The sequence below is a fragment of the Podarcis pityusensis genome, assembly GCF_964106645.2.
Source record: "Podarcis pityusensis genome assembly, chromosome: 7".
NCBI classification, from domain to species: domain Eukaryota; kingdom Metazoa; phylum Chordata; class Lepidosauria; order Squamata; family Lacertidae; genus Podarcis; species Podarcis pityusensis.
Genome location: NC_138031.1, coordinates 42,283,068 through 42,302,901, shown reverse-complemented (window position 1 = coordinate 42,302,901; position 19,834 = coordinate 42,283,068). Strand labels below are relative to the sequence as shown.

Here is a 19,834-nt window from a genome sequence, read left to right as displayed (position 1 = left end):
CTTATTAAAGGCTGTGACAGCCCTTTGGCATCTTGGACCCATTATGAACACCAATCCTAACAAATCAAAGCAAGTCTTTATATGGTGCTTGAGCCAGAGGGCTCATCCTGCAAAAAGCAAGCGTCTGCATGTGTACAGTGAAGCTTCTGACCTTTCATTTTCCAACAGCACCTCAAGCAGGATCACAGATGGCTTTTGAGACACCGCAAGTGGACAAGCTCAAGTTCTAATAAATGCATGGGTTGCTGTTATGAAATGAAAGTCAGAAGTTCCACTGCATGTGTAGCCCATCATGTGGCCTCTTGGAATGCTGCAATGGTGGCCAACAAGTCAAGTCTATAATGGGAATTTTCAGGAAAAAAATAATTCCAAGCAAATTACCTTGCATAATAATTTCACTTTTTGACAGGAGAAAGTTGCCACATCTGAGTAGATCTGTTTCTTAATATGATTTTTAAATTCCTTATATGTACTATTTTGCAAAGTTGCAATCATTGTTTTCCAGAAAGAACTTCCCTCGTTGATCTACTTAATACAGAGTTACACAAACATTTCAGTGTAATGTGATGTGATGTAGGTTATTAGGTGAGTGGGATATTATGAATCCTCAGCAAAGCAATGCTTGATGGGTTCCTCACCCGGTATTTGAAATTCTTGTGGTGTTGAACTGAGTATGATTTCAGTGTATAGCACAGTAATCAGAGGACCATGTCATCACAAATCAGCACTCGTCCTGATTACCATACCTCACCTGACTGTGGACTGAACCATATTGTCTGACAATATATCTGAGGCTATGAAGCTGGGTCACAGAATCATAGAATCTTAGAGTTCGAAGGGACCCAATGGTCATCTAGCCCAACCCCCTGCAATGAAGGAATCTCAGCTAAAGCATCCATGACAGATGGCCATCCAACATTGAACATCTGTGAAACAGTGGGGGAAGTGTGTCAACCCCCCCAGTAGTACAGTGGTACCTCGGGTTAAGAACTTAATTTGTTCTGGAGGTCTGTTCTTAACCTGAAACTGTGCTTAACCAGAAGCACCACTTTAGCTAATGGGGCCTCCCGCTGCTGCTGCGCCGCTGCTGCACGATTTCTGTTCTCATCCTGAAGCAAAGTTCTTAACCCGAGGTACTATTTCTGGGTTAGCGGAGTCTGTAACCTGAGGCATCTGTAACCTGAAGCTTCTGTAACCCGAGGTACCACTGTAGAGGAGCAATGAATGGGAGCAGATAGTTTAAGCTTTCTTTTGCCCTCTTTTTCGTCTCTTACTACCTTTCTACCCAAAACCCTGCTTCCAACCCACTTTTTCCTATGGTGCAGAAAGCACTAGTGACTCACTATTGCTGATTATCTGAGAAATGCACAAAGCCTTAGCTGCTGCATCAGGCTAGGGAATCCACTCATTTGCATGCATGAATCTTCATCCAGGAAGAGATATGAATGTAGAAGAATTTTCCGCACTTACTAGTTTTCGCTTTTTGTATGGCTCTCTGTTAGAGCAGGTCATTTGTCTTGCATTAAATAATATGCTACTTCTATAGAAACATTAAAGCAGAGCATGATCCACGCAAAAAGGCATGCAAACACCAAACAGAATGAATGATAAGATTTTGAAGATCCTCGATAGAAAAATACTTTTGTTATAGTAAAGAAGTAAAAATGTACAGGATGGAAAATATAAAGAAGGAAGACATGGAAGACATCACATAGGATGTTCCAGGAACTTAACAACTTATTTGAAAACATTATTAAACGGTACTAATTAGCAAATAGAAAATAAGCAATTAAGAAACCGAACCCATTATTATCATACCTGCTGCTGGTCTCTTAATCTTGATTCAGCTCTAACTTTATGATCATAGAAGTCTGCAAGTTCATTTTTGTCATTTAGATAGCATAACTGAAGCATCTGATATTCTTGCGCTAAACGCAGATTTTCATCCTCTGAAAACTCCAGAGATTTCTAAAGGGAGACATTTTTTATTATCATTACAAACCATTTATAAAGCTATGATTTCATTCCAAAACTTCTCAATAAGATTCATTTTTACTAGAGTTGTATTCTGTTGCACTGTACAGAATACTGCATATGCTTTGTATGCCTAAGGACTAATAATAATAATAATAATAATGTGCAAAGAAATTACTGTACAATGAGTGAAAGGAAAACAGTTCTTATATGTTCCTTTTCTGAATTAAAAAAATGCAGTGAAGCAATTGGCTAAGCTGCACATGAATGGCCTGATTCAGCAAGGGAGATTTGTGTGTGCAGCCATTATAGATGTGCATCACGATACGCATCTGGTGTTCACTGATATTAATGGATGTGTCTGATACATTCCCACCCAGGAATGCACATGCCTACCCAGGGCCACTAGACGCATACAATATAGTGCAGTAAAGGGATTAATTGCATCTGCAACAATGTAGAAAAGGGCTGCAGGAATGTACCGTATTTTTCGCTCTATAACACGCACCCAACCATAACACACACGTAGTTTTTAGAGGAGGAAAATCCGTAGGCATGCCACCCGTAGGCATTCCCTCCATAACAGACATTTCCCCTTACTTTCTAGGAGGAAAAAAGTGAGTGTTATGGTGCAAAAAATACGGTATCTCTTTCCCCAAATACATGTGGCAGAATGCCACCACCTGCGGTGACTACAAAGAAGCATGTGTACATCCTCAGAAATGACACTGTAGTTTGTCAGCTGCTTTCCCAAAGGATGGCATGCCACTCCTTATATTCTTATAAGAATATATGTATTTCAGTATTATATAACAATATTCTTGTATTAGTTCTCTCAGTACATGGGATTTCCAAATTAATCAAATTTAGCTAATGAGAATGTACTAAGGTTTGTTTACATGACTAAATATAGGCTGAAAAGGAATTTGGGAGACTAGATTGAGATTTCTGTGAGTCTGTACTGTCTGTGTGCTTTTTCTGCAAAACTCCACTTCTACTATCCCTACCAACAGAAAACGACCCTCTAAATGCTGACCTGAATTTCATGTAGGGGGGTTAAAAGGAAGCAAACAATTAATATAATTAAATAACTTCTTCTTCTTTTTCCTAATACACAATTGACATGGATAAGTGAGTTCTTCAGTACAGCAGTCTTAAGAAGCTTAGGCAGAAAATTCTATCTTTGATTCACTTCCCTTCTCTGGAAAGAGTAATATTTGAGGAAGATAGATATTTGGTGGCAAACTTATATTCACACAGAAAAGTAGCACGTCAGGAAGGAAGGTGAGGGGGGGGATGTTCTCCTTGTCATTTTGTTTAGTTTGTTTTATCTGCATGAGATGCAAATTACAGTCTATAGTAGATACAGTCTATATCTTCATGGCAGATTTAGAACAACGTTTCCTAAACTCCTACCCACTCAAACCTCTCTTGTACCTGCGATACATTGACGATATTTTTATCATCTGGACACATGGTCAACAGACCCTGGACACCTTCCACCAGAAATTTAATGATTTTCACCCCACAATCAACCTAACTATGAATCAATCTATACAAGAAATACATTTTTTGGACACTACTATAAAAATACAGGATGGGCGCATAGACACCACCTTATACCGTAAACCAACTGACCGACAAACATATCTACATGCCTCTAGCTACCATCCCAAACATACCAAACAGTCCATTTTATATAGCCAGGCACTACGTTACAGCCGTATCTGTTCCAATTCTACAGACAGAGACTCTCACCTAAGAGATCTACAGCAAACCTTTTTAGAACTAAAATACCCAGCAGATGAAGTTAGACAACAGATCAACAGAGCCAGACTGATACCCAGAGAGAACTTGCTGCAAGACAGACCCAAAAAAGAAAATAACAGAACACCTCTAGTCATCACATACAGCTCCCAAGTTAAAACAGTACAACGCATCATCAGAGATCTACAACCTCTCCTGGACAATGACATTTCTCTTTATCAAGCTCTGGGAGGAAGACCTTTCATTGCCTACAGACAGCCACCCAATCTTAAACAACTCCTAACCCACAATAATACTACAACCAGACCTAACACGGACACTGGCACCAGAGCCTGCAATAAACCCAGATGCCAACTTTGCTGTCACATACACCCGGACAACACCATTACTGGCCCCAACAACATCACACATACCATCTCGGGACTGTTTAATTGCTCATCGTCTAACATTGTGTATGCCATCAAATGCCAACAGTGTCCTTCAGCTCTCTATATTGGACAAACAGGCCAAACCTTACGCCAAAGAATAAACGGACACAAATCTGACATCAAGAATCACAGGACAGAGAAACCAGTAGGAGAACACTTCAATCTCCCAGGACATTCTATACAAGATCTCAAAGTAGCTGTTTTACTACAAAGGAATTTCAGAAATAGACTGGAAAGAGAAGCTGCTGAATTACAACTCTGTGCTGGTCCCGGGGGTAAGGTACCTTGGGTGTAGCAGAGTCCACACGAAGAGGGGCAAGGTCCGAGGCAGAGAGCCGGGCGGGGAACAGGAACGCTGGAACAGGAGGCTGTGCAGGGAACAGGAACACCGGATGGTCGGGAACAGGAGGCCGAGCAGGGAACAGGAGTACCGGATAGTCAGGAACAGGAAGCCGAGCAGGGAACAGGAGTACCGGATAGTCAGGAACAGGAAGCCGAGCAGGGAACAGGAGTACCGGATAGTCAGGAACAGGAGGCCGAGCAGGGATCAGGAACACAGGAAGGTCCGAAGCCAACAACGACGTTGCTCCCGCAACCTGGGGCCGGGCTGACTGGGCTTTTATCCTCTTCTAAGGCCAGGGGCGGTCCCGGTCCCCAGGAGCCCCGCCTCCTCTGGCCTTAAGGCGAGCACTCCTCCTGGGGGCAACCAGTTCCCTTCGCCTCTCTGCCCTAAGCCTCTGCAGATCAGGAGAGGCCGAAGGGTTACTGGGCCCTGGAGGAGGCTCACCTGTGGCCACTGAGTCGTCAAGCCCCTCTGGGGCCAGAAGGGCTTCACCTGGGGCCAGCTCCTGATGCACTGCCACAGGTGCAGGCTCTTCAGCATCTAGGCCTTGCCCCAGTTCAGCCGGCCCTGGAGGCGGGGACTCCTGTGCAGGCTGGGATTCCTCTGTTTCATCCTCCGAATCGGAATCCCAGGCCATCACACCATCCCCCCTCCCAGGCCCCCCCCTCAACCGAGGGTCCGGACCCGGCTTGCCGGGGTACGTCGCGTGGAACTCTCGGAGGCAGGCAGGTGCGTGGACATTGGCCGCTGGTTCCCAGGAACGGTCCTCCGGTCCGTACCCCTTCCAGTCAATGAGATACTGCAGCTTTCCCCTGCGGTATCGGGAGTCCAGGATGCGTTCCACCTCGTACTCAGGCTCTCCCCGAACCAACACTGGCTGCGGTCGGGGACGGTTCGGGTGGAACTCGTCGGGTGGGGCCACCGGACTCAAAAGGGACCTGTGGAAGACCGGGTGAACCTTCAGGGTTGCGGGTAACCGGAGACGGAATGCCACAGGAGAGATTTGGTCTACGATAGGGAACGGGCCGGTGAAGCGGGCGTCCAACTTCCGCGAAGGTCGAGAGGGGTGGAGGTGGCGAGTGGAGAGCCAAACCAGGTCACCGACGCGAAGTTCCGGCCCCACCTGGCGGTGGCGGTCGGCCTGGGCTTTGTACGCTTCCTTGGCCTGGTGCAGTTGCTCCACCAAAAGCTGTTGCTGGGACTGGAGCTCTTGAAGCCACTCCGTCACCGCCGGGACCGCGGATGCCGGCAGCACCTCTGGAAACAGCCGTGGATGATAACCATAACTGGCCTGGAACGGGGTCTGCTGGGTGGACGCATTCACCGCGTTGTTATAGGCGAACTCCGCCAATGCCAGGTGGTCGACCCAGTCATCCTGCTGGTAGCTGCAGTAACACCGGAGGTACTGCTCCAGCACCGCGTTCGCCCGTTCCGTCTGGCCATCGGTCTGTGGGTGGTAGGCTGACGAGAGGCAGACCTCTGTCCCGAGGGTCTGGTGTAATGCTCGCCAGAACCGGGATGTGAACTGAACGCCCCGGTCGGACACCACGCGCTCAGGTAGTCCATGCAGGCGGAAGACATGCTGAAGGTACAGCTGAGCAGTTTCCTTGGCTGTGGGTACAGATGGACAGGGAGCGCAGTGCACCATCTTGGTGAAATGGTCGGAGAAAACCAGAAGGCAGGTACAGCCACGAGACGAGGGTAAGTCCACTACAAAGTCCAACGAAACTGTGTGCCAAGGGCGCGGTGGAACTGGCAATGGCTGAAGTAGGCCGGGGGGTCGCCCGGTAGGTCCCTTGGCGCGCCGGCAGACATCACAACCAGCAACGTAGCGAGCCACGTCAGCCTTCAGGCGGGGCCACCAAAACTCACGACTGACCAGATGGGTGGTCCGATACCGTCCAAAGTGCCCTGCTGCTGGGGCATCATGGGCCATCCGGAGAACCTCCAGCCGCAGTGGCCCTGGCGGGATGTACAGACGACCGTGGTGCAGCAGGAGGCCCTGATGCAGGACCAGCCCCGGATACTGTGGGCTGGACCCGTCAGCCAGCTCCCGGAGTCGTTCCTGGGCCCAAGCGTCGACCCGCTGCTGTTCCCGCACCCGAACCTGCAGTGGCTGCGCCTCCTGGGTGGCCAGGAATGCAGCCGGAGGTAGGATCGTGGTGGGTTCTGCTTGCTGTACCGTGTCTGTGTTGTCTTCAGGTTTCCGGGACAGGGCATCCGCCTTCTGATTCTGAGAGCTAGGGATGTAGCGGATCCGGAACTGGAACCGGGAAAAGAACAACGCCCACCGGATCTGTCTTTGGTTCAGCTTGTGGGTGGTCTGGAGGTACTCCAGGTTCCGGTGGTCGGTTCTCACCTCCACCGGATGTCGTGCCCCCTCAAGATGGTGGCGCCAGACCTCAAAGGCTACCTTGATGGCCAGTAGTTCCCGCTCCCACACAGTATAGTTACGCTCCGCTGGTAGGAGCTGGCGAGAATAGAAGGCACAGGGTAAGAGTGGCGCTTCAGGACCAATCTGTTGAGACAAGACGGCACCGAGAGCCGTACTGGAAGCGTCGGTCTCCACCACAAAGGGTCGAGAGGGGTCAGGATGTTGTAAGATTGGTGCCCTCTGGAAACAGGCCTTCAACCCCTGAAACGCCGCCTCTGTCTCCTTGTCCCAGGAAAACGGCGTCTTTGGGCGCAGTAGCCGGGTCAACGGGGTGGTGCGATGAGCATAATCAGCGATGAAGGTCCGGTAGTAATTGGTGAACCCCAGGAAACGCTGCAGGTCCTTGCGGTTCCGGGGTGCCGCCCATTCTTGAACCGCTGTCACCTTCCCCGGGTCCATTTGCACCCCATCTGGAGAGAGCCGGTGACCAAGGAAGTCCACAGTCCGCTGATGGAACTCGCACTTGCTGAGCTTTGCGTACAAACGGTGCTCACGCAAGCGCTGCAGCACGGTCCGGACATGTCCCTCATGGCAAGCCGGGTCACGGGAGTAAATCAGTATGTCATCCAAATACACCACCACGTACTTGTCTAACAAGTCCTGAAACACGTGGTTGATGTAGCGTTGGAACACAGCAGGCGCGTTGCACAAACCGAAAGGCATAACCAAATATTCGAACTGCCCGTACCGGGTCCCAAACGCTGTCTTCCACTCATCCCCGGCTCGGATCCGAATCAAGTTGTAGGCCCCCGGAGGTCCAGCTTGGTGAAAACCTGTGCCCCTTGCACCCGCTCCAGCAGCTCCGAGATAAGGGGCAAGGGGTATCGGTCTGGGACGGTAATTTTGTTCAGGGCTCGGTAATCATGGCAAGGGCGGAGTTCCCCACATTTCTTCTTAACGAAAAGCACTGGTGCCGCGGTAGGCGAGGTGGAAGGCCTAATGAACCCACGCTCCAGGTTCTTGCGCAAGAAGTCCTGCAAAGCCTCGCGCTCTGGCTCTGTTAGGGAATATAAGCGACTCACTGGTAAAGGCGCTCCGGGTTGGAGGTCTATGCCGCAGTCAAAAGGCCGATGCGGCGGCAGCTGGTCTGCCCCCCGTTCCTCGAACACGTCCTGGTAGTCCTGGTACACGGCTGGGAGCGTGGGTGCTGCCTCCTCTGAGGGCGCGGCCGCCAGCGTTCCGGATTGAGCATGGGAACATGGGTCTGGGAAGTGCACGGTCCGTTTGACCCAGTCAATCTGAACGTTGTGGGCTTCCAGCCAGTCCATCCCGAGCACCAGGGGGAAGCGGGGCATAGAGGCAATGTCCAAAGTTCGCAACTCCCGGTGCTGCTGGAGACACAGGACCAGGGGCTGGGTCTCCTGAGTAACGGCACCTGAACGCAGAAGTCGTCCGTCAATCGCTTCCACCTGGACCGGTACTGGCTTGTTCCGAAGTGGCACCTGATGATGGGCGGCAAAAGCAGCGTCCATATAGGAGCGGGTTGCCCCTGAATCTACCAAAGCATGGGTGAGGATCCAGGGCCCACCTGGAGGGTATAAACGTACCGAAACCATAAGATGTTGCAAGTCCATTGGTGCGGGCCCATTCTGTACGGTTTGGGACCCCCGGTAGCTAGGGCCATCAGCTACTGGGGTTGGCGGTTTCCCTGCAGCTGGCGTTTCTCAGGGCAGGACAGAGCGAAGTGTCCACTTCCGCCACAGTAAAGACAGAGATTTCCCTCCCGACGCCGCGCCTTCTCTGCGGGGGAAAGGCGTGGCCGCACTGCCCCGAGCTGCATAGGCTCCTCCGTTAAATCAGTTGTGACCGTGGGGCTGCCGGAAAAAGCTGGTGCCGTGAACTGGAAGTGTCGGCGACCCCGGGCCTGACGACGATCCTCCAACCGGTCGTCTATTTGTAGACTCCGTTGAATGAGAGTGTCCAGCGTGGTGGGGCGTTCCATTGTGGCCAACTGGTCCAGTACCTCGTCCGAAAGCCCTTCGAGATACTGGTCCCGCAGTGCCGAGTCATTCCAGGTCAAGTCCTGTGCCAACAGCCGAAACTCCGTGGTATATGTGGCCACCGTGGACTTGCCCTGTTTCAAACGCCGAATCGCCCGGTTGGCTTGACTCTCTTTCTGGGGGTTGCCGAACGCGGCCTCCAAACGATTGCAAAACCCCGTATAGTCTGCCAGCAAGGGGGAGTCTTGCCTGAGTAGCGGCAACGCCCACTTGGCCGCCTGGTCCTTTAACAAACTAATCAAAAAGTGCACCTTGGTGCGGTCGTCAGGAAAGTTCCGGGCTCGCCCCTGAATATACAGCTTGGCCTGGGCCAGGAACATGGGAAAGCTGGCCGGGGCTCCATCAAATTTCTCAGGCAAAGCCACTGGGTACTTGCCAGGAGCCGGGGCGTCGGCCCCAGGAGCCGGTAGGGCTTCCAAGCGTTGCTGAAGTGCCACAACCGCGTCGCTGAGCTGCTGCACGGTGTGAGTCAAGGCCTGGTTCTCCTGGGCCAAAGCCACCAGTGCAGCCGCCTGTTCAGCCATGGCCTCTGGCTCTTCCCGAACGCACCCCTACGAAGGGGAAGTGCGGGTGTGGCGGGAGCAAACTGTGCTGGTCCCGGGGGTAAGGTACCTTGGGTGTAGCAGAGTCCACACGAAGAGGGGCAAGGTCCGAGGCAGAGAGCCGGGCGGGGAACAGGAACGCTGGAACAGGAGGCTGTGCAGGGAACAGGAACACCGGATGGTCGGGAACAGGAGGCCGAGCAGGGAACAGGAGTACCGGATAGTCAGGAACAGGAAGCCGAGCAGGGAACAGGAGTACCGGATAGTCAGGAACAGGAAGCCGAGCAGGGAACAGGAGTACCGGATAGTCAGGAACAGGAGGCCGAGCAGGGATCAGGAACACAGGAAGGTCCGAAGCCAACAACGACGTTGCTCCCGCAACCTGGGGCCGGGCTGACTGGGCTTTTATCCTCTTCTAAGGCCAGGGGCGGTCCCGGTCCCCAGGAGCCCCGCCTCCTCTGGCCTTAAGGCGAGCACTCCTCCTGGGGGCAACCAGTTCCCTTCGCCTCTCTGCCCTAAGCCTCTGCAGATCAGGAGAGGCCGAAGGGTTACTGGGCCCTGGAGGAGGCTCACCTGTGGCCACTGAGTCGTCAAGCCCCTCTGGGGCCAGAAGGGCTTCACCTGGGGCCAGCTCCTGATGCACTGCCACAGGTGCAGGCTCTTCAGCATCTAGGCCTTGCCCCAGTTCAGCCGGCCCTGGAGGCGGGGACTCCTGTGCAGGCTGGGATTCCTCTGTTTCATCCTCCGAATCGGAATCCCAGGCCATCACAAACTCATTACCAAACTTAAAACCATGGAGAGACCTGGCCTGAACAAAGACATTGGATTCTTATCTCATTATACATGACAAAGCCATTTCTCACCTTCTCACCCCTTGCTTTTTCCTGTAAGACCTATTGCAGTCGTTAAGAGTCGTCAACAGGCTCATCTCAGCTATCTGCCAATCACCCATTCCCACCACCCTTCTGAGTAATACCCCTCCCCACCTTCTCACTATATAGAAGGGTCTGGCAACTTCTGTTTCAGTGTATCTGAAGAAGTGTGCTTGCACACGAAAGCTCATACCAAGAACTAACTTAGTTGGTCTTTAAGGTGCTACTGGAAGGAATTTTTTTGTTTTGACTATGGCAGACCAACACGGCTACCTATCTGTAACCAGTCTATAGTAGTGCAGCCCAGACAGAGGTTACTCCCCCTCAATTTCTTTACTTTTTTGTTTTGTTTCTTTGGTAAGCCATGCCAGAGGGTGGCAATTCATACTGAGACTCAGACACCAGGGTAAAAGCATTTAGTCTTTCTCTCCTTGCCATTTTACACATGTAAATTGCAATGGGACAAATAGCTTTGAGGGGGAAATAGCCTAGAGAAAAAGAGTTAATCCACCACCACGCCCAGTACTGCAATTACCATTTGAACCTCAACTGTATATATGCTTCTTACAAAAATGTAAAAGATTGGATGTCTTATCATGGATCTCATCTACTTGGCTCATAAATATGGCAATAAAAATAATGCAAAAATATCAGGGAAAGTTGATTCTCTCTCTGCAAGAATAATATAGGATACAACATTTTTTTATAGCAATCTCACTTTTACTGAAGTCCTGATGGTTTACATTATAATGGTGACATCTAGCACAAACAATTAACATTTATATAGTAATCACAGTATTAGAAAATCAGTTAACTATTAAGAATGTTAGGGAGATGGTATTTATATATAAAGAGTAAAAGGTCAACATTTTCATTGCAAACAGGCTAGGGAAATGAGGTTCTCACAATGCTTTGAGAACAAAAGAAATGGAAACTGAAGCATACAGATACCCAAAAGTTAGAAAACCTTTATCTGAAAGTTGCCACTATCTTTAGCTCTGTTTTAGAAATTCACAGAGAAAAGGAGGCTTTTAAAGGTGCATCAGGAAAGCCTTCAAAGAAACTTAGGTTGCACTAGGGAGTAAGCTCCAATGAATGTAGTGGGGCCAAAAAAATATTCATAAGGTTGCACTCTTAAATTCATGGCAATATATAAGGGAAAATAACCTAGGAAAGCCCACAGAGTTTGCTCCTTATCAGCTTTTTTGGCAACAAATGTGTAGTTGTGCTAATTTGTTGAGTGCAATGGAGGTATAGTTTCTCAAGGAATAAATTCTACTTGGGAAATATTGCATGGTCCCTGCATTCCAATCTCAGTTTGTTGTATCCTTTCCTCTGTTAGTAGGGTCACTGTACTCTGGAGAGCTGTGCAGAATGTTGGTAGTACAAATGTCACTACCAGCTTTTGGATAATGGCTATGTCTTCACTGGTGCTGTATGACAAAACTCTATCACAGAGTTCCCTGGGGAGAGGGATTGATTGTTAAACCACTCTGTGAGGGGAAAATGGGTCTTCAAACAACTTTTGACACCTTTGACAAACTGCAGTTCCCAGGATTCTTTGGGTGAAGTAATGACTGCTTAAAGTGCTATGATACTGCTTTCTGGTAATGAAATACTAAAAGGGAGAAAAAGCACTACATTGGGAAGGGAACATAGCTCAGTAGTAGAGCACCTATTTTGCTTGAAGAAGCTGCCAGAGTCAGACACTGACACATGCAGCTAAAGCAATTGGGCAGTAGGTAATGAGAAGGAGTTCTTCTTGGGAGGCTGGGTAGCTGTTGTCAGTCATAGTTGGCGATACTGGGATAGATGGAGAATTGTTAAGACACCTTTCTAACCACAATGAAATAACATATATTTGAAGCAAAAGAATCACATCCTCTACTCCACATTCACTCAACACAGAAAAGAACAAGACTATACAAGCTGTCACTGCCATTGATTGTCAGTATACCTGCTGGCCATGCCCCCTTTTATCTGTGTGTTCAGCATTAGTTTGAAATCTTCCATGTGATCAGGAACTGTGAGAAAGTCAGAGTTCTTGCACATGTGGAAGAGCTGTACATACATTTCACACTCATGTAGAACATATGGACATGTGTGTGTTATATACTTTTAAACCATGAACTGCTCCAGGGTGCAATATTCATCCATGCAAAAGGAAAGTGATGTGCAAGACCACGGAATCTTGTCCTATGGAAACTTGGAATGATACTTTAAATTCACTGCAGCTGCACATTACATGGGGCAGAATGGTAGTGGGGGCAAGCTGTTCTTCAGGGACGGCCGCTTTCCATTAATGATCTATTTACTTAGTAACTCCACCGCCACAGAAACCTGAACAGAATGTTTGTTTATGGGAGCTCTGTTGGTTCTGTGATAGTTTGTAATGAAGGCTCCAAAAAGCTGTGAATGGCAGGCAGGGAGGGTACTGCTTGTGCAGTTTTACGTGGGTGTGTCAGCTATTATTGGACATTACCACAGTTGCTTCTCCTTTCCTCAAGCAAGGAAGCAAACCACAGAACAACAACCTTGGCATTTCGTCCAGACCAGCATCTGTGGTTCGCTTCTCTGAAAACCACTATCTGAAGAAGTCAAAATTTGTTCTTGGGTTTCTGTTTGTGGTTTGTTTGGAGAAATAAGCCATAAATGTTGCTTCAGATGTAACACTAAGATAACACTAAGAAGGAGCAAAGTGGGAGTACTTCAACTGCATGCACCAGCAGACATCTTATGCAGAACCTAATTTAACTAACTATGGTTATTTATTTTAAATATGTATAACCCACCATTCATCACAATCATCTCAGAGTGAGGTACACCTTTAGCACCTATAACAATCTATAGTAACAGCAAGAAATAGTTAAAAGCAGTGAATGTTAAACCAACAGAATGGTATCTACTTTATTCACAAATGCTTGAGTAAAAAGTCCTGTTTTAAACTGGTGCAGAAATGGAAGTCAGCACGAGTCTGGGTTAGTGGCTTTGCGTTATGTGTGCTTGACGCCAGTTAGCTGTAGCGGAACAATTTTTCTAAAAAAAAAAATTTCATAGAGGTTCTGGTACAAACTGCTTATGGGAGGGAAGCAGCAGCTCCAAATGTGGATGAGCTTTCCAAACTCCGGCTAAAGAGTTACAGAATAAAAATTATTTGAGTTTAGGATTGTAATTATTGCTGTGATTAATAAATGTTATAATCTTAGAAGAGCAATTCACTACACATTCAAAAATACATTTTCTAGAAAACTGTTTTCTAATTTTAATGAATACTGTGACAAATAATTAACTTCCTTTTCTACAAAAAAAATAAAAAATCCATTTTGTAGGATCATTTGTCCACATAAGCTTCCAGAATACCAAGGCTTGTTAGAGTTCGAAGGATTGCTATCCTTGTAGTTTTCATTTTAAAAAGTGGTATAAAACATTGTAGTAATTAGAACACACCTAAAACATTACTCTCATTGAATCGCTTAATGTTTGTAAGCATTTTCAGTTCTGAAGAACAACTCAGGAAGCAACCTTGCTGACAGAGTTTCTGACTCATCAAAATTATGTCCTTTATTTCACTGACAAGCCATTTTGCTTGAGCAAACCACTCAGTAGCAATGGACGTGGCTGACACCCAGTGGTCTTCCAGGTAAGAATTTTAAATACACACACACACACACACACACACACACACGTACACACACCACACAGAGCACTACTAGAACAACTTTGTATCTATTTACACTTCAGAGCTCTTAACTACTACATATTCAAAGTGTAATCTGTTCTCTGGTTTTTATCTTTTTTCAAATGGAAGCCTAAAATATAAAAACCAATGTCTGAAACACCTGTTAAGGTTTTTGCTTTGCGCCTTTTGCATATCCAGCTAATTTATGTTCACATAATTGAGATGGTATGCACAACTTTATTAATGGTTTAACATTTGTTTCACAAATTATTGCAATCATTGATGTACTATCATCATGAAAGATTAGCACAGAATTTGTCCATAAAGTTGCTTATGAAACAAAATTAAACAGTGCTGATATACTCTCTATTTAAATAAGTCTAACAATATTAGGTAGATCTCAAGACGAAGAAAAAACTTTTACATACAGTTTGATACAGTGATACAGTTTGTGATAGGCTTTCTGTACGGCACACACAAATCACAGTTTGGTGGCAAACACACCATACATTTAAAGCACCTGACTGCTCCCAAAGAATCCTGGAAGTGTAGATTACCCCTCACAGAGCTACAATTCCCAGCACCCTTACAAACTGCAATTCTCAGGATTCTTTGGTAGAAACTAGTGTACACAGCCTTTGTGGTTTCATATTCACTTTTGCTAAAAAAGAATTAGAATCCCTACTTCACGCATAAGAGTGCAATGCAAAGTGGAAAATAAACTCTCATTACATTTTGTTGTTGTTGTTTAGTCGTTTAGTCGTGTCCGACTCTTTGTGACTCCATGGACCAGAGCACGCCAGGCACTCCTGTCTTCCACTGCCTCCCACAGTTTGGTCAGACTCATGTTAGTAGCTTCGAGAACACTGTCCAACCATCTCGTCCTCTGTCGTCCCCTTCTCCTTGTGCCCTCCATCTTTCCCAACATCAGGGTCTTTTCCAGGGAGTCTTCTCTTCTCATGAGGTGGCCAAAGTATTGGAGCCTCAGCTTCAGGATCTGTCCTTCCAGTGAGCACTCAGGGCTGATTTCCTTAAGAATGGAGAGGTTTGATCTTCTTGCAGTCCATTGTGAGGATGATAAAAAGTAACTAATCTGCTTTTAATTATTTTGGTCATGTGCTTCTAGTTTGGCTTGGTTAATCTGTGCACAAGAGAATGTTCTATCAATATGACAAACTAGTTTCTTGCACAGTACAGTAATCACCTCAGTTATTCAAATCTCCTTAGCTGATTAAATCAGGAATTGGGAGCCTCCAGCTCACGGGCCAAATTAGAACCAGCAGAGTTCCTAATTTGGCCCATGAAGCCATTTCTTCAAGCCACACCATCCTGCACCACACGTCATGTCATATGATGTCATTTGTAGGGTAGGTAAGGACACAGCTCCTGATTGTTCCTTGGCAGGAGCACATTTTCCATTCAATACCCTTTAAATCTGGTGTCAAATGCAAGCTCCCAATTGGGAGCTCCAAAGTGCAGCTAACCACTGTCAAAAGTGATCAACATTGATGGCAAGCCCAGCTGGGTTCTGTTGTACTTGGGAGTTCTCAGTCAGGAGCTCTGGTCTGCAGCTGGTCACAGGTGAAAACAAAACTTGCAGTTGGCAAATCCCATTTTCAATAAGAATCTTATGCTGAGTTCAAGTTGGGAGGCAAAGGAAAAATGCCATTGCAGGTAGTTTGAAGATATGCTTGCAAATGGAAAAAAAGAAAGAATAGTTTTCTTTGAAGTTGGGTTACTTGAATGACAGGTGGGAAGCCCTGTTCACCTGTCAAAAGTGGCCTGTGGGACAATTCAGGCCCATTAACCATTCTGGCCCATTAACCAGATCCTGTTCCCCACCCCTGGATTAGATCTTGCAGATGAAAAAGGGGGGTGGGGGTGGGTTTGGAACTAATTACATTATTTTGAAGAATTATAGGATGTTTTCATAGACTTGAATGAATTTTATTGAACTGAATATCTGAGCAATATCTGAATGCCTTTGAGAGTTAGCCACCTGAGTATCTGAATACTTTAGTGAATTAGTCACTTGAGTGAATTAGTCACTTGAGTCACTTGAGTACCTAAACACCTGGATTCTTTAATTAACTGATAGTATTTATCTACTGATGCTATGATCTGATCACCTCAGCTCAGATGATTATTTAAATTTATCAGTAAACTGGTTATCTAAGCATTCATTGAGTAACATTTGAATACCTTAATACTGCTGCAATCCTAACCCCATTTAGAGTCACTTATGAGTAGTCCTATTGCTGTTAATCCTTTGAGCATATGATCACCTGCTTGTTCAATCTCCTAATTAAAAGGTAAAGGGACCCCTGACCATTAGGTCCAGTTGTGACCGACTCTGGGGTTGTGGCGCTCATCTTGCTTTATTGGCCGAGGGAGCCGGCGTTTGTCCACAGGCAGCTTCCAGGTCATTTATCTACTTGCACTTTGATGTGCTTTTGAACTGCTAGGTTGGCAGGAGCAGGGACCGAGCAACGGGAGCTCACCCCGTCACAGGGATTTGAACCGCCGACCTTCTGATCGGCAGGTCCTAGGCTCTGTGGTTTAACCCACAGCGCCACCCACATCCCTAATCTCCTAATTAAAGATGACAAAATCTTATAGTGACCATTTTTATTCTTCAATGAACTGGTTACGTAAGTTTATCTGAGGGCAAAAATATACAGAGAATTATAACATGAGTTTATTCATGAATCAAATTGACTATCTAAATGTTTTAATAAATCAATGAACTGATAATTATTTACTACACACACTACCCAGTCACTTTGGTGCTGCTCACACAGCAATTCTGACTTCACCCTCAGAGGCGCACACCATTGTCTCTCGAGCTGGCATGTGCCAACCAATGAAAAGTGAATACATTAATTAAAATCTGACTGGATACAGGATGAAACATATGTTACGATAACATTGGGGTTGGTTCAGTCCTATGGTTCTAGTGTTATTCCTATTATCTTTATTTTGGAAATGCTTGCTGATTAGAATATATCTTTAAGAACAATCCAATGAATGAGTAGAAGTAAAAGCAGCAATACCTTCTCCAAAAATAATATGACAAGAAAGCACAAGAAGATACAGATTGTGGCAGGCCAATAGTCACGACAGATATGAGGAAATCACTTTCAATGGAATTTCATAAATTTGAAAATGAAATTAAAACTTTTAAGAGGAAGATAATTACGGTCATTAATGATGCAGAAAATAATACATTGACTTTATTAGAGAATAAGTTAATTGATTGTGAAATAAATAGGATGCACCAGGGTGGCATGACTAACTAAAGTCCATTGATTTCAATGGGTCTAGTCTGAGTATGAGTAACACTGGCTATTACCCATTAAGTAATAATTAGAACTGCAGATGCAGCTTAATTGTTTTTACAGAACTTACAATCAGATGAGGTAGTTGGGGAGGAACTAAATAATATAAACACAAAGTGAATAACATTACTGACTTTTAGTTATAAGGTAGGAAACCAATGTTGTAATGGAGGAGAGCACCACCCTAGCAACAGAAATGTCACTGTTTATAAATGTAATGAAGGAGAGATCAATGTAAGAGATTATAATTGCAGTCAAATCAATTAACTCAGGTAAAACACCTGGACCCAAAGGGGAAAGACTAGATGACCCTTGGGTCCCTTCCAGCTCAAAGATTCTATGACTAATTCTATAAGCCCCATATTGAATAGCCCCAATTTCAAAGGAATTATTATTCCTTTATTATTTAAAGGGGGAAATTCAAAGTAAGAAGCTTCCTGAAACACAGAGAGATGCAAGGATAATGAGAGATGCAAGGATAATAGTAATTTTAAAACCAAATACAGCTGCAGATATTACAGACCAATCTCAGCATTGAATAAAGACTACAATATTTTGGCAACACTTTTTATGTTTCTTAAAATGCACTAAATATTCTTTTTTAAAAATTGGCCACATTCTTGGCAAATAGATTATATGAAGTTGTAGATAATTACATCAAAAAGTCCAAAATGGATTCATTAAAGGAAGACAACTCACAGATAACACAACATTGTGAATGCAGAGAAAGTGTTTGGTTTAAAAAACTTATGAGCCACTATCCTCTTGTATCCTGTCCTGCCTCTCATGTGAAGTGCACATTTTATCCTCACAACTTCCAGTCGAGACTGATGTGGTTGAGACATAGAGACTTCTGCAAGACCATATAGCAAATCTCATGTCTGAGTGAGGATTTGAACTTATTTTTCCTTGTCCACACCAAGGACAACCAGAGCTTCTTTGCTTTCATCTCTGCTGTCTATTTCTAGTATTCATTCCTCCACAGTTATATTTTTTTCTAGTTCCTTTTCAACTAATTTTCAAGAATTCTTTCCTACTGTGATAAGGCCAACTTGTAGACATGTGCATTCATTGTTGATACAATGATACATGGTTAGAGTTCAGATGCTATAGGGAAAGTGCTCACAAGGCAATGTGTCTCCATCCAAATCACTAGGAGGGGGTCACTTCATTTGGGGCTAAGGGAGAAGGTTTTATCCAGCCATGAGATGAAAGTAGAAATCAGTAACAGCTAAAACATTGCACTGAGATGTTCTTTCACTTTGAGAGATTTGTGAAAGAGCGAGCTGATTTTGCAATAACTCTTGAGATTACTGCCTCTTCCCCTGTTATCATTTTAAGGGTCCTAATGTACATCCAGAAGTCATACCCCATGCAACTGTACAGTAAGTGAGCCACATGGCACCTGTGATTTTCTTGTTCAGCACTTATCTGTGTGCTTGTAAAACTCAGGAGTGTATGCCCCATTTGGGTGCTCAAACTTTCAGTTATTAGTAAGGTAAGCAAATACAAGTTGTAGGCAAATAGAAATATATGAACACAAATTTTATATAAGAATTCTCCATAAAAATAAAAAACTTGACTGATACAAGAAATAAAGCACACATAAAAAACAGAATCTTAGATCCTGAGAGAGGCTATGTGGCCTTGACTAATTTGAGCAGCCTTCACTTTGAATTTAGCCCTATTAAGCTTAATAGAACTGTTGACACCAAACAACGTATATTTAATCTTGTCCTTGTCAATGAGGGTAGCAACCACTGGTAAAGATTTCTCTAAAAGTTTTTGCTTAGGTGTTTTATACAGTTTACATTCTAACATATAGTGTAGTGTATGGTGTCCTCTACCCAGGAACTACTGAATATGCAGAAGTGCTGATCTCTGGGGATTCTCTTAAATCTCCCTTCCAGAAAATTAGACTTCATAGTCTGAAAATGCAGGACTATAAGTGCCTTGTGGAGAGAAGGTGGATTTAGCTCAGATAAGTATTTCTCTTCCCCATGGTGTGATTTTAAGGTTGGGAAAGTACTGGAAAATCTGGATAACGTAATGACATCTATGTGCTGTTCTGCAAACAGATTTTGAAGTTACACTTTAATATTGCAATGGCTAATTTGGATTTCAACAGTGAAAAGGGCCACTGGATCAAGTCCATCTTTCCTCCATAATAGTTAGCTATCCAGATGTTTGGGGCAGATGAACAAGACTGCCCTGCTGCACACAATTTCACCCATTCATTTACTGAGTAACTTAGTTTTTTTAAAAAAAGATAGCACTCACAATGAAATATAAAATCAGCATTACTCCCACAGGTAGGCCACAGGATATCCTGGCAATAAACTGATTCTGTACTACATCCAACTGTTTTGCCTTTGCAATGTTCCAGATTCCCAGCATTTGGGTGCTTAAACTGCCATTTTTCTGGTATGACTGGAGTTTGTGGACTACTATCATGAA

At 45.4% G+C, this 19,834-nt stretch overlaps 1 protein-coding gene across 13 annotated transcripts in view; it reads right to left on the bottom strand.

Annotated features, from left to right (window-relative positions):
- Nucleotides 1-19,834, bottom strand: part of CCDC178 (coiled-coil domain containing 178) — a 144,490-nt gene that overhangs the window by 39,838 nt on the left and 84,818 nt on the right. For 12 of the 13 annotated variants that reach the window (XR_013988848.1, XM_081014416.1, XM_081014425.1 and 9 more), the window contains one exon: nucleotides 1,819-1,968. The exons of the other annotated variant lie outside the window; for it this stretch is intronic. Coding sequence is in view for 11 of the 12 variants with exons in the window: in XM_081014416.1 (XP_080870542.1) it covers nucleotides 1,819-1,968 (150 nt within the window). In the remaining variant the exon portion in view is untranslated. The remainder of the gene's footprint in view (nucleotides 1-1,818; nucleotides 1,969-19,834) is intronic. 13 annotated transcript variants of the gene reach the window in all.